The sequence below is a fragment of the Falco cherrug genome, chromosome 1 (assembly GCF_023634085.1).
Source record: "Falco cherrug isolate bFalChe1 chromosome 1, bFalChe1.pri, whole genome shotgun sequence".
Taxonomy (NCBI): domain Eukaryota; kingdom Metazoa; phylum Chordata; class Aves; order Falconiformes; family Falconidae; genus Falco; species Falco cherrug.
The window spans coordinates 89,833,198-89,848,414 of record NC_073697.1 but is presented as its reverse complement, the minus strand read 5'-3'; the positions used below and the strand labels follow the sequence as shown (position 1 = coordinate 89,848,414).

At 36.4% G+C, this 15,217-nt stretch overlaps 1 protein-coding gene across 1 annotated transcript; it reads left to right on the top strand.

Moving 5' to 3' along the window:
* RAB36 (RAB36, member RAS oncogene family) lies at window positions 1-12,943 on the top strand. The gene is made up of 10 exons (XM_005445252.3): window positions 1-90; window positions 1,361-1,449; window positions 4,040-4,105; window positions 5,118-5,219; window positions 6,929-6,993; window positions 7,578-7,629; window positions 9,032-9,113; window positions 10,192-10,282; window positions 10,835-10,954; window positions 11,187-12,943. The coding sequence occupies exons 1-10, from the start codon at window positions 22-24 to the stop codon at window positions 11,249-11,251; spliced, it is 801 nt and encodes a 266-aa protein (XP_005445309.1). The 5' UTR covers window positions 1-21; the 3' UTR covers window positions 11,252-12,943.
* The last annotated feature ends 2,274 nt before the right edge of the window (window positions 12,944-15,217 follow it).

Here is a 15,217-nt window from a genome sequence, read left to right as displayed (position 1 = left end):
GAATTTAATTGAATTTAGAGGATGAAGTCCAACTTAATGCATTTGGTTCCGCCAGTGAGTAGGGACAGAATAATCTCTCAGTTTCCAAAGGTAAGCATTCTTTAATCCCTCTGGTCACAGTATGTAGCACCTGCCACATTGAACTATATTTCCCTTGTGCTAATGGTATTTTAATTTAATGTACAGTTGTTGTCCTCTGCTAAAACTACAGATTGTTTAAGGATTTCTTTCAAAGATGAATGTGACTTCATGTTCCCATTCATGCTGATATCTTTAATAATAATCCTAATTTCTTCCTTTTTAATTTCTTCCTTTCCAACCTTTATGGAAAGTGACTTTTGCCACAGAATTGTTACCTTATAATATCCATCTTGTTATTTCAGCCAAACATTAATAATTACATGCTTAAAGAGTTCCTGCACCAAGGGGAAATAAGAATCATAGCTGATATTAAATATGCAAAAAGTCTAATTAGATCTATTTGGAGGTTTTGGTTGAAGAATTTAAGGCAATTTTAATTTTCTGTTTGTATAGTAACATTAGTCATACAGTAGATCAAATGTAGTAGGCACTGTAGACACACAGACAGAAAATATCGTTGGTGTCCCTGAAGAGTTTTGTATTTGAAGTATAACAGAGGAGTTAAGGACAGGGGAAGAACAAGGAATTAGCATTCTGTTTTTTCAATTGTTCAAAGGATCCTTTTAAAAAGTTGGCATTTTTTTCATGCTTGATCTCAGGCACGTATTTTGCTTTTAATTTTATGAAAACTACTACAGTATTTTAAGCAAATACAGAGTAAAATGAGTTTTTCTCATTTTTAACTAATGCCTAATTAAAAACTACTAATAAAAACAGTGCTTCACGCATAAAAGATCTAAAAGACTTCATAGTAATAATGACTTGCTGGTGGTATGCTCCCGTCTGTGTTTGTCTTGTGTTTTTATTTATCTTTTTATATATATAAAAAAATAAATAAATTACATTTTTATATAATATATTATTATATATAAAACAAAAAAAATGTGTTTTACGTTACTGGGATAATTTAAGGTACTTGCTGTTGTACAGAATGATGAGCAGATGTATTTGACTTTGGAAGTTTAGCTGGTGTTTGAGTGCTGACACTCGGAAAGGTAGTCAAGTGATGGCACTGTCCAAAGGAGTTTTTACAAACCTTACTGTGGGGAAGGCTTACTGCCTTCTAACCCAGGCTGTCCCTTTTCTTATGCCACGGTATCTCTGTGCTTGACAAACTCTTTGAATTAACCTTCTTATCTATTTTTTCCTTGCTGATTTGACTTCTTGCAAAGTAGACATTGCTTAGTATATCACAGTAGCTGTTCTCTCCTGTTTTCAGTGGTACACACCTGAGGCCTGTCTGCAGTTCAAAGAGCACTTTCATGCACAGGTCAGGACTGCTTGTCAGCAGAGCACTGGAACAGTTGGGTAAGGTTATAATTAACCAAGTATGCAACAAAGAAAGTATTTTGAGCTCTTTATAGCCTCCTTCCTTCATAGGCTTTTCCTCATCTTCCTCACTCCACCATGTTTCAAGGCAGCTAAGCCCGTGCACATGGCAGTTCTCTGACCTGTTTGACACTAAATGAATGAAGTGCCTCTTCTTCCTATAAGTTTCAAAGATACGTTTTCTGCTGGCATAAGTAGCATTGAAAAAATAGCAGAGCTGTTTAGCAACAAATAGTTGTTTAGCAACTTGGAACTAAACTCTTAGTTCAAAGATTAATTGACTGTTTAAAATTAGAGTTTAATTTTGCTCATGCAAGTCAGTATGGCAACCGAATTATAGAGCAGCTATAAGGAATAGGGCAGATCTAGCCCTGCTCTATTCTCTTTTTGTGTTCCAAATGAGCAGTTAATAAAGGCTTTGTGGGGATATAAACATAGAGCAGTTCTAATTTGCTTGAAACACATAAGAATCTAGCTTTAGTCTTTTAGAGGTATACATGCTGAGAAGTTCTCTTAAATGTTTCCATAAAACTGGAAGAAATTTCTGGTAAATATATGACACCGAAAAATCCAAATTAACTGGTTTATGCCCTAATAATAATATTTACGTTGGCTGGGGTTTTTTCTACATCATCTCTCTCTCAGAACTGTTACAAGTAATGATTTAATTCCTGAAGCATGGAAGAAGGCTAAACTGTGTTAGAAATCATCACTATTCAGTTAAAATAAATAGCTGTATGTTTTAGTAATAAATGCTTCTGTGTTCCACTGTGAAGGATCTTTCATAAAGTGAAGCTTCTATGAATACTGACGATTAGCTCACTATTCTTTCAAATCTAGAGTTGATGATTACCATGAGACTTGTCATGATATCCATCATGATATCCATCTTTAAACACAACTTTTTATTCATTTCACTAGGGAGTCTTGCTAAAAAAAAACCAAAACAAAACAACAACAAAAAAAGCCAAAATATGTCTCGATTAGAGACACAAGTGAGTTTATTGGTTTTTAGAAGCACAGTCACTGTCTTAGTTTCACATAAATTTATTACAAGTTTCTGGACAATTTTGCTAGCAACATGTGCTTTAATGAATTGAGGCATTTTATCCCTCCATAACCAAGATATATATATTTTTTTATTTATTTCCAGAGTAAAGCAACTTTCCAGTTCATTTATTCTGGTGACAGAGTATAGTTAAAAATCTGTACATTTTGGCTTTGTGAATAAAATTAAACCACTTTCACTGCTCTCTAGATATGGTTATTACTTGGTCATTTTTTGGAATGGGGGTGGGAGGCATAGACAACTGAGTCATTTGTGCAATAATTTTAAAGCTTGATGGGAATAACCATTACCTTCCTTTTCCATTATCCCAAGTAATGGAATCTTTCTTTGTCATTTGGAAAGATACTCTGCAAAATTCAGTAGCTAATGGCTGTATTTAAGACACTCTTGATATTCCATCAATGTGTTAAACTGTCTGATCTAGGGAGGTTTTTTTCCACAATGTGAATTAATGGAACACATACCTCTAAACCATCACTTTTTTGCTTTTTCCTTAAGGTCCTTGATTTTATTCAGTATTTTATCAGTAACAATTAACCAGGCAGACATATGTCAGCAGCTTAGGGGCCTGTGGCCACCCGGTTAGCATTGACTGGCACACAAAATGCCTTCTTTTTTTGGAAATATTAGTTATGCAGCTTACCAGTCAAGATTTGGACTATTTAGAATAGATAACTTGGAAGCCTGATACAAACAGAAATAGTATCCAATAGAAGATTAATTCCTTTGTTTAAAAAGCCAGTCCTTGATACAAAAGAACATTAAATCTCTTAAGCCATTTTTGTAGCATGTGCACGGGAGAAGTCAATCCAAGTTTAGCTCAACAAATACATTTACACTCACTTAGCCACCTGTATCTCCTAAAAGATACACCACATTTCAATTTTAAGAATGCAGGCTGAGTCACCTAAAGCCCATCTGCTGTATTCTGTGGGGGAACCCAGAGCAAAGTGGATTATTTGCATGAAGCCAGCTTCAGATTAATATTATTCTAGATAGCCAGAAAATTTATTGGCTCTAACCATGTGGGACTTTTTCCAGAGACAGATTCTGCAGTGGGTTCTTTTATTATCAGTGATTCCTTGTTTCTACACTTAGGACTTGATTTGTACTATTAATGAGAAACTTGTGATTAATTTAAATTAAAAGGATGCAGATAGTCTGTGGTCTTGTGTGCAAGCTGCCAAATGTATGTACTTGTAGTGAAAGCAATTTTAATAGAAAAGAATTTATGTCCCACTGGATTATATTTAAGAAAAAAGATGCAGAGTAAGAAATGGACTATTTCTGCTCCAGGGGGGTTTGGGATTTTTGGTGACCTTCTTTTTCTTTCTTACAATTTAAGACTCTGGTCCTGCAGCCCAGTGGCGTTTAGGTAAACCGGAGTCACAGGTACATGTGCTCATCACTTACAATTTAAGGATCTAAATCAGAATGTTTAGAGAGAGAATGTTGAAATTGCTACTAAAAACATGTAATGTTTTCAAATATTTATAACAGGCTGAAAATATCCAAAGTGGTTATGGTAGGAGACCTGTATGTTGGGAAAACCAGCCTTATCAACAGGTACAGTATAGCTCAGCAAACTGTTTGATTCTGCTGTTTCTCAAGTGAATGTTATAATGTTTCCATTCCTGTCCATTCAGTATGGTACTTCATGGTTCTGTTTTGAACCATGATTTTGTTATTAAATGAAAGACAAAACAGAGTCTACAGTATGAGACAAGCTTAATATACCAACACAGAAAGTCATGCTCTGGCACTTCAATAAGTATTTGTTATATTCTGAACTGTTTTAATCCAGTCAAATATGATACAGTGTTTCCTTAAGAAATCTAGTCTAAAGGCTGGTACAATCAGCAGATCAAAAAAAATATAAATCTTTCCAGTGTCTGAGTCTTGGTTTCATGTTTTCTCATTACTTGTAGTGTTGTTCATGGAAACATTTTTAAGTCATCCTTGTGTGGGTACCTGTACTCATTTCTACAGCTGCAAGTCTGTAGAGGAAGCTCAGGTTTTCCCATAGGTTATAAAGTATAGACAGATAAAATGCAGAATGCCTTAAAGAATAGCTATTTGATTCTTTACTGGATATGGAAAAACAGCTCTTGTGCTTTTTGTATCTGAGTCCAGTGGACAGATCATTGAATTTCTGTAGCTTATGATCACTGTGACAACTTCCTATGTTTGTGTTTTATTATTATTATTTCTTCCACATTCTAAAGTAGATACAGAAAGTTTTTGATTTCAATGATTAATCATTTGGATCATTATTTATGACCCCAAATATATTCCCTTGTAAATAAAACTGTAAGATACTGTATCTTCCTTGACAGTACAGAGATATTTTATTCTGATTCTCATCTGATCCTGAGAGCTTACTGGGTGTATATGCTTTCTAGTTTATCCAGTACCTCCTTCTTTAAATTAGTTTCTTGGTGGTTTTATATATACTTCTGCAATATATGGCCACTCCACAGTTAGTTAATTCTTTTCTTCCTAGATAGTGTTAGTTTTGCAGTTGTTTTTAACTGGGTGTCAGTAGCATTTCATCCTCTTTTTCTTTTTTTAATTACAGATTTTGTAAAGATAATTTTGACCGAGACTACAAAGCAACCATTGGAGTGGATTTTGAAATTGAACGTTTTGAAATAATCGGAATACCATATAATCTCCAGATGTAAGTTGAAACAGCATGGTTAAGCATTGCACATAGTACAGTCTCAGCAGAGCTTGAATTGCTGCAGGCTTTAGTGGAATAATATTTTTTTTTTAAATAATAAAATTGCACAAAGAATAATGCGATCTGAAAAACAGGTTCTCTATGTGGACTTGCAGTTTTAGTAAAATTTTTACTCTTGGATTTCTCATGCCTAAAAAATGTTCTAAGTTTGTCAATGAAAATTCATCTTGGATGTCTTGTGCCATTTCAGTGGAGTTCTGCCTTTTTTACGCAAGTTTCTTGAAAGAGAAGTGGAAGCTTTTGGCACAGACTTTGTCCAGTTCTCCTGTTACACCGTTGTGTCATTTGAGTTTAGCAGGCACAATGAGCACTGAACTTGACCTTACTGTGAGTTTTATCCCTGCAGCCGTTGAAATTAATGGTAAGGTGTCCAGTGATTTCAGCATCTCTTAATTAGGGACTAATTGATTTTCCCCAAATTGTAGAAAGACTGGGGTGTTTTTTATTAAAATGTGAACCTAAAAATCTTTGATTTTCAGCTCTGTTTATTAGACCAGTGGGAATACTGACCTTCTCTTGCAAGCTTTGGTTCTTTGTTACTTTGTAACAAATAACTTCGTTATTTTCAGTGGCTAGCTATATTGTTCTGTAGAGGGCGTTACTGATTCATCTGTGCTGTAGTGTGACCTACAGCAGAAATAAGATGCTTTGCTTGAAGTATTTCAGTGCCTGAATCTTAAAAGCCTTTTCACTTGGGAACACATTTTTTTCTGAGGGATCATTGATATAAATAGATGGCTAGTGGGATTTACTGAAGAATACTTGGAAATCCATTTCCCACTGATTTCAGTACCATTGTGTGTTTGAAAATTCTGCCAGGTGCTATCCTTTTGGGATTTGGATCCTTCTAAAAATCTAGACTGATGCATCAGTATTTTGCAAGCTGAAGAAATAAGGTTCATGAGCTACTAGATGTCAGGTTGCATTATCTGCAGGATCTTCAGTGGCAGAGTAGAACATTTCCATATGATAAGCAATAGTGCCCCCTCTTGCTGAGAGACTTCCATAGAAGATAAATTTGCAAGTATCCGTGACTGGCAGTACTAAGCTATAACAAAAGCCCAAACCTCTGTAGTTCTGTCAGTAGCTGAGAGGACTGCATATCATGTTCGTTAATAAGAAGCACATTCTTGATTTTTCTTTAATGGTGTCATTAGTACATGGTACACTGAGCTGTAGGTCTCTAGTTTGTAGTGTATAGACAGATATCATATCTAGCAGTTGCCAGACTCTAATATGGGCAGATATATGATTTAGCTAGTACTAGCACAGAATTTTTTCAAAATTAGATTGCCCTAGAAACACATCAAAATGACATAGATGAGGAAAACATGTTTTAAGAAAAGGGTATTACCACACAGAATACAAATATTTGAATTGAGATTCCAAATGACCAGCATTTAAAAAAAAAAAAATAAAAAGATAAAACCAGAGTTCAAATGTCTTCATTAAATATTAGAACTTTACTGTGTTTCTATCAGTAGTTAATGAATAACATGTTCCAGATGGTAACAACTTCTCTGGTATCACATTCTTCTCCAACCTGTACCAGTCTGCTGCTTCATTAGTGTGTTTACTCAGGTTACACTGGCTTTCATTAACCTGAAATTTCTTTTTTTTTTTTTTCTTCCCCCCCCATTGCACAGATGGGACACAGCAGGTCAGGAAAAGTTCAAGTGCATTGCATCTGCTTACTACCGAGGAGCAGAGGGTGAGAACAATATTAATTTGATCCTGGCTGTGACAGGAGCTTGTACTTTATATGGAAACATGTATGCATATGTGCTCCATGGAAAGGTACCTGTAGACACAGTGTGGTAGAACGGATTGTCGTTTCTGGAGAGAATAAGGGACTAAAATGATCATGAATTGGTATGTTATCACACCTGCAAATTCTGAATGTTCTGATAATACGGTGGTAAAAATTGGCACTTCTGTCTAGGGGGAAAAGAGTTTGGGTAAGATTATTGCTGAAATTAGAAGTGTATACGTCTGGTGTTCCACATGGTAAGAGACAATTTCTGCAGTAATTGGTCACAAAATAAAAGGAGTAATAGAGCTATAGACTGCAGACTACAGGTAAAGACTAAATTAGGTTGAAGACTGAGAACTCCAGTCTTACTGGGTGCTGGAAGACTACGCATTTGCTTATTCTTTTCCCTTCTCCATCTCATCCGTCTTAAATCTGCTCTTGCTCTTTATATGTAAGCATTCTCTCTGTTCAACAAGGTAAATTGGAGAGACTTCTGATACACTTTTTAATTACTTTTTTTCTGTTCTTGTCTTTTGTTGCAGTTATAATAACAGTGTTTGATCTGGCTGATATCCAGACTTTGGATCACACCAAGTAAGTTTCTGTATTTTGGCTTAGCCTTTACAGCTTTTACAGCAGGTATAATTCCCATGGATAGCCTGTAGCTGCTGAGAACTTGATGGATCGTGAGTGTATCTTCTGTTGAGCTAAGAAATGAAGAATGACTGTCACTTCTTTGGATTACATAGGGTGGGATTTTTCTGAAGAAAATGCAGAGTGTAAATTTGAAATACTTACCCTTGACTTCCTTTATAATCAGTGGAGAGAAAAAGGTGCTTCAGTAAGAACTTGATCCTTCCACAACTAGACATGCAGGAAGAGATGAAGTGCACCCCAAAAGCATCCTTTTTTTTCCCCCTCTCCATTTCCTCTAAACAGAATAACAGGCTGGAACCTGATGTGGATGGTGAGATTGAGATGCATCTTGTGCATAATGTCTCAAAAGCCTCTCATTTTCTAGATGTGCTGCTAGCCTGGAATTGTTTTCTTTCTCTAATTTCTGTGATGATTCTGTTGGGAGATAAGCTGTCAAAGAGAGGAGAGAAAATTAAAACCTCAGAGTATGCATAGTATAGCTGAACTTACTGGTTCAGATACATGTGATGTTTTGGTTACAACAGCACGCTAATTGCTATGAGTAAACTTGATCTGCTTTTAGCACAGCCTGAAAAAACCCTACATGAATCTATGATCCACATTGTTGTTGCCAGCTCAGAGTATATGTATTCCTAACATACTGTTGTGACTGTAATGCAGGTACATGTTTTTTTACAATGTATACTGTCTTATTGCAATGTGTATTAGACTGCTGCTGTGGTACTTAGCTCATTTACATAGGACTTTGTAAAATAATATATATATTAGTGTCTTTGCTTGGCTGGAAATAATTGAAGCCTATGAACCTGATCTCCCACACACATACACACTCCCTTCCCTCCTTGACGTGTTGGATGACTCAAAAGGAACTTGATTGCCAGAGTAACAAAAATACAAAAGCTTATAAGACAAGAATCATGCAGCCTTCACAGGGAGCTGTTTTATAATGCTGACTATATTATTTCACTCTTCTTTGTTCCTGTTTGTGTCTAATCTTCTATGTTGTTCATGTCTTTTCCTCTGCTTCTTGTTTTCTTATTCCTTATCTCAATCAAAACTTTGCCCCCTCCCTTACAAGGAAAAATACCCTCTCTGGGTGGTAAAGTCATTGTTGAATTTGCACTCTACAGTGGGTATGTTTGAACTTTTCATTAGTGGAAGGCATGTATTCAGAGGAGTTGGAATAACTCCTGGGGTTTTTCTGCCTAGAAGAAAAGGCTTTTGATATCTTCACATAAGTTTATCCTCTCACTTTTCATGTGACCCTGTTATCTGTCACTTTCTCCTATATCCCTCACTCCCTCTGACTGATTGTATGATTTCTTTTTATTTATTTCAGACAGTGGCTAGAAGATGCACTGAAGGAGAATGAGCCAGATTCCAGCTTCATCTTTCTAGTTGGAACAAAAAAAGATTTGGTGGTAAGCAAACTGTATGCAGATAAGGAAATCAGATTTCCCCTAGTTCCTCCAGTGATCTCCCTTAAAAGTTGTACACAATGTTGAGATGAAGACCTTGAGGGAAAAACCTAAACAGAGAGATCATTAGAGGTCTATAGAACAGCACACTTGGAACCAATTTAAGAAGTTGCTTTCTGAAAAAATGGGTAGTTAGTGAAATCTCTGTGTCTCCATTCCTTGCATGACATTTTTCAATCGCATACAAACAACTGAGAAGTGAGAGAGGGTGCACAAAAGAATAGAGTACTTAATGATCTTGAAGTTTTTCTTGGGTTTTGGTTTTTTTTTAGGGACAGTGTGTTCATTATTCAGGAACAGGGAACAATTCTTACTTAACTGAATATGACACAATTTTTGGAAGAACGGGATATAATGCACTCAACCTATACCACTCTGAGTCTTGTGTTTGTCTTCCTGTAGCTGTCAATACTTAATTCTTGAAAATTTCAAAACAAACTTGCTTCTTGTGATGCTTAGTTGATTCTCTTTTTTTATTTTCCACCCCTCCTGGCTGCCACAGTATCAGTTATGCAGCTTGTTTCTTACCCTTCACTGAAAAAAAGTCCCAGAAAACTGCATGTCTGTCAGGTTTTTTCTAGTACTTTGTGTTGCATATGCTGCTTTTTCTGAGTTGCAGTAAAAGCTAAATGGGCCAGACATTTGAGGATGCAGATCTGAAGTGTTGCAGCTTTTCTGCTGAGAATGATGGAGTGACAAGAATTTAAAGACCAGTAACTGGACTGTTGTCTTTATAGCTCCCTACAACATTATATAGTTACATGCAACGGTCACACTTGTTAACACTTTTTTTTTTTATTTGTTTCAATGCTGTGGGTGAATGGAGACTTCCATTTTAAAAGCAGTACAAAGTACTTGAATATTCTTGCAATTGTATCTGATTGCAAAAGTTCTAAGGCAAGGTCAGAAAGGCCACTGTGATAACTGGAAGCATCACAGTATAGGTGCTAGCAGTACCTTTATGTTATTACCAGCCCAGATACATGTCTTATGTTAAAGTTATGCCACATTTTTTATTCAGTCAGATGCTGTGTGTGAAAGGACAGAGCTAGATGCCATCCGCTTTGCAAATGAGATGCAGGCAGAATACTGGTCGGTTTCAGCCAAAACAGGTAAGTTACTGCAAAGGATGTAAAAATAGCATAACTACAAAGGCTTATGTTAAGGTGGAAGGAAGTTAAGGTTCCTGGTCCCACCATTCCCATACAGATTTTTCTGTTGTTCTTGCATTTTGTTGCTATTGGAAACTTCAGGTTTATTAATGATTGATTTTATTTGAGCATTTGTATGTGTGCTTGCACTGTCATGTTTACTGAAAGGAGTACTTGAGCTGCTGTGCAATGTCTAAGCATGTTTAATTCATAGGTAGTTACATAACTACACGTGTGCACTGCTACTCAACATTAGCAATGAAGAAAAGATTATAGCACCAACTGAATTCTCTGTGTTGCTGACTAAAACTAGGAGTATGGTACAGGATACAGTATTCCAGACTAAGAAAATGAGAAATTCTCTCTGCAATGATCAGAATGGAGGACAGATTGCTGGAGAGGCCTGTTCTGTCCCAGTATTGAGGAGTGATCTATTCATAGATGTGCTTGTTATGCTTGATCATGTGTCGATGTGCAGTTGTAAAACCACATAATTTCTGTCCTGTTTCCTAGGGGAAAATGTCAAAGAGTTCTTCTCCCGAGTTGCTGCCTTGGCCTTTGAACAGTCCATGATAAAGGAGCTGGAGAAAACTGCTGGGCACATGACCCAGATTGGGGCAGGGGACCTCATCGGTATGTTAAGTTTTGCGGTTTTTGTGTATTTTCCTTGTTTACAGTCTGAAGAACTGGGGAGGCTTTTCAAGCATTAAAAGCCCATTTCGAACAGCTGCAAGCATATTCATGTCATCATCTACCCGAGTTCTAGCGTATAGGGGTGACTAGGGCTGCATTTTGCTTTTGTTACCCTTGTATTGGATGGTATAATTTCTTGTGAATTGATTTTAGAACTTCTTTGTTTCTACAGAACTGGAAAAGAAAACGATGGAAATCTCAGAAGGCAATGCTCAAGTCAGCCTGAACTGCTGCTAACTGTCGACTGTTTCTGCAAGCACCATGCTTCTCTGTAGTCCAGCACAGAGTGCCTGCAACAACAGTGGCTCTCAAACCAGAAATAGAAAGTTTTCTTTTTGGAAACGAGGGAGGAAAAACTTATCCAAACTTTCTTTCTGAGAGTTCTCTTGCTACTGCAGGCTCTCTCATGCAGGATGGTACAATTGTTACGTAAGTCTTTCACTGTGTGGTGGAAACATAACATCCTTGTCTTCATGCAAGAAGACATTGCCAGTGCCATGTGCTCAGCTGTCTGCCAGAAACACTTGTAGTCAAAAGTATAAAATTTGCAATTTTAGTAGGTTGTTCTTTGATAATTCTCTAGAAATCTTAAATAACAAAGTTGCGTTTTCATGGGGCCAGAAAAAAAATGGCAGTTCAGAATGAAGAGTGCTATCCATATGTTTTTGCTTTTTAAGATCATAGTAATAAAATAACTCTGACTTACTTTTATGCATTCCAAATACTTTAAAACTGTTCCAAAATAAATCTTTTTAAATAACAGGTATGGAAGTACACAAATGCAGACTGCATAGTTTCCACTGTGGTTTCTCCATCCAGGAAAAAAATCTGTGTTATTTCTATTTTTCCACTTGAGAATCAGAGCCCAGTGTTTAAATATTTCCAAGCCTAGGAGAAGTCTAGGTAGGAACTTTGTTGGTTTATCCCAGCTGTCTAATATTTTGAAAATGTTACCAGATAAGAATGCTATTCTTTTCTACTCTATTGAGTAAGAAAGAGTGGCTACATAGGTGTGTGGCATGGAATACATTAAATATAGTATTTTTACCTTCCAGAGAGGATGGGGAATCCTTCTCTGGTTTGATCTTCATGAATATTGTCTACATTGCAGTTCTACTTTGTTGCTAAGAGTAATGACTTCTTAATTTTTTTCTAACTTCTTTTGTTTGTTTGTTTGTAGTAATGTAACGTGATTCTGGAACCATACACATTCTCAGTCATGAACTTGCTCATCCCTATCTGTGGTAGGAACTCTGAGCTGGTAAGATTAGATTTGATGCTGCTGCTAAATTCAGTCACTCTATCTGCTTTTACTGGATAAGTAAAAAATTTGATCACTAGGTGCTGGGAGCAATTTGCTCTGCTACTTAATAAAAGCTGTAATGGTAGAGAAATGGTTTTGCCATTTGGTGAAAAGACTTGCAAGTGTGTGTGGATTTAGAGGGATGGGGATAGATGGAGTTCTCCAAAGCAGACACATCCATGCTAAGCCCTAAGGTACTTGTATGAAGATGTCATTACTGAATGCTTACAGTAGAACCTGCTCTTTGGACATGCTGCTGTGACTTGGTGTGCTGGCTGGATCAAAAAACTATTGCCCTAGTTTTGCCTTTTCAAATACCCTTTGACATAACCTTGTGCATTTAGTTCTTTAGAAATTACAATCATTGTTTAGTGGGGAGAGATTAGCTCTGGGTACCACTGAATTTCATCAAAGTAAAGCAGCTTTACAGTGCTCCTCTGCCCTTTGGGCAACAATGGCTGATGCCAGAAGATATTCCTGTTATAAGTCATTCCTGCTGACAAATGACATTGCAAGAAATTGCTGTAAAAAGTATTTGGTCAGTATTAGTGAAATTGTATTACTGTGATTGAATATGATAATTAGTTTTAAACTGAAAAAGTACAAAAGAAGTGAAATACACTCATTTTATTTCCCTCTAATTTTTCCAGTATTTCACTGAATTTTAATGTTCAGTTCTGAGTATCTAGTTAGTGATATTTCTCTAAAGATAAATCAGTGCTGTACATCTTTTGCTTGCATGAAACCGTACAAATTTATGGTCCTTCAAAATTACTGTAAGCACTGAAATGAAAGAATTAACAAAGGAATCAGTGGGACAACAGAAAGACTGCTTCTCTAGAAATCTGTCAGCAGCTTATAACTCCATACTTCTAAGATTCAAATCCAGCATTAGATGCTATGGTGGCATAAAAAAAAAAAAAGTGGTACATCTTCCATAATGCTTTAAATTTCACACTGCAGCTATTTTAAATGGAGAAAGAAAACCTATGGACAGGTATAAGTTACAGTTTCTTAAGATGTTAATTCAGTCATTACAGAAACAACAGCATCTGGAAAACTGGTTATATCAGGACCTTTCAGATTTGAGCTGCTGAGAAAATAAAGATATTTAATAAATCTGTGTATCAAACTGAAAATACTCGACTCTCTGCCATTTTTCCCCCAGATTGGACAAAAGATGATTTAAACATCCTTCTTATTACTTGTATTTTCTTATGACGTAAATTAGAGCAGCTTCATGAAATATGATGAATAGAGTTCTAGGAACTCAGTGTCTTTTTTTTTATTATTGGACAATTTTCACTTTGGCAATTGTGCTAATTCTGTTGGCAAAGACGCAAATGTAGCATTTGGTGGAGATTATGAGTATGTGTGGGTATGCAAGGAGTTATTTGTCCAATTATGTAATATTTGGACCTTATGATGTTCTACGTATTTGTTCATCTCCCAAATCTGTGTCACAAGAATGACGAATATATGCTCCACTTGTACCACGTGCTGCACTGAGTGGGCAGCATAGCCACGGTCTTTGTGTTTACTGGGTCTGAATGAGTGGAAAAGATGTTTCACTCTGCTGCAGCAAATTATGTTGTCTAGGCTAGGTGCTGGGGTTCAGTGCAGATGTGTTAGTGTTTACAGCTGCAAAATGACTCAGCAACATGTTCTGCAGGGAAAACCAAACCAAACTGGGAATCCTGATCTCTTATATTTGTTATCTCCTAAGTGTTTCTTTCATTGCTGAGCTCAATTACCGTACAAAATCACAGAGATGCAATCTCTTCAACAATGCAATCATGTCTGGAAAATCAGCTGGGATGGTTTGTTTTTTCTAGTGGTTCAGTGCATTGCTTGATGTCATTACTGGTTTGTATCTTCTGGAGCTCCAAAATCTTCACTTAATGCAATACTGTGTCAGTCATTAACTATCCCTTGACAGTGATCTGACTCCATCTAGTCAATGATGGATGCTTTGAGACTGTTTTTTTTTGGGGGGTTGGGGTTTGGTTTTGCTTTTTTTTAATATTTATTATTTGGTTGGTTGGTTTTGGGGTGTGTTTTTTGGCCTCACTGAGGCTTTCCCTGCAAAGAACTCAGTATTAATAATTGGTCGTCTAAAATGAATCTTGGTTCATGTTGCAAATGATGAATTGCTTAGGAAAGCACAAAGGAAACTAGCTTTGGAAAAACAAATATAAATTTGCGAATTCTTAAATGTTTTTATCTGTTCTATGTTTTATCTATGCATGTTAATCCATTCTATCAGCGACTTGATTGGCTTTAAAGAAGTGTTAATGTTGTGGAAAACAGCGTTGGAACAACTGTAGTGATTCTAACCATAGGTAGGCTAAACCACAATTTTTATACCAGTTGAAGTCCTCACAGTGATCATGGCAACATTTGCAGTGCCAGCTTCCTTCTGGAATTTGCAGCTGAGAAACTGGAGAAGTAAAATTTGGAGACAGTCTGAAGCAAAGTTAAAAAGCAATTGTAAAAATTTCCCAGAAGTACTAATGTTATGCTGTTTCTTGTCTTAATAAGTAGAAGCTAATGTGCTAATGAGTTCCTGTTTAAATAAGTATGCATATCTGTTTGAGCAAAACAACAGGTAATGGATCAAAAGCAATTTTAAAAAAGTCACCTGACAGGCAGTTCATTTCTTACTACAAAAGCCTTTCCTTTTAACTTGTAATGATGTTGTTTCTGCCTTTAGAGTGATTATTTGAGACTTGGGTTATTATTATTTATTTTCTTATAGGTCACGTGATTCAGATCTTTCTGAATGCTGTTGGTTCCCAGCTCAGGCTTGTCTTGTTGTGGTACAACTGGAGTCCATTCTTCATGGTTCACTCTGTCCCCCTGTGTCTTTTCAGGTTTTCATCAATAGTTAGAGGTTATTG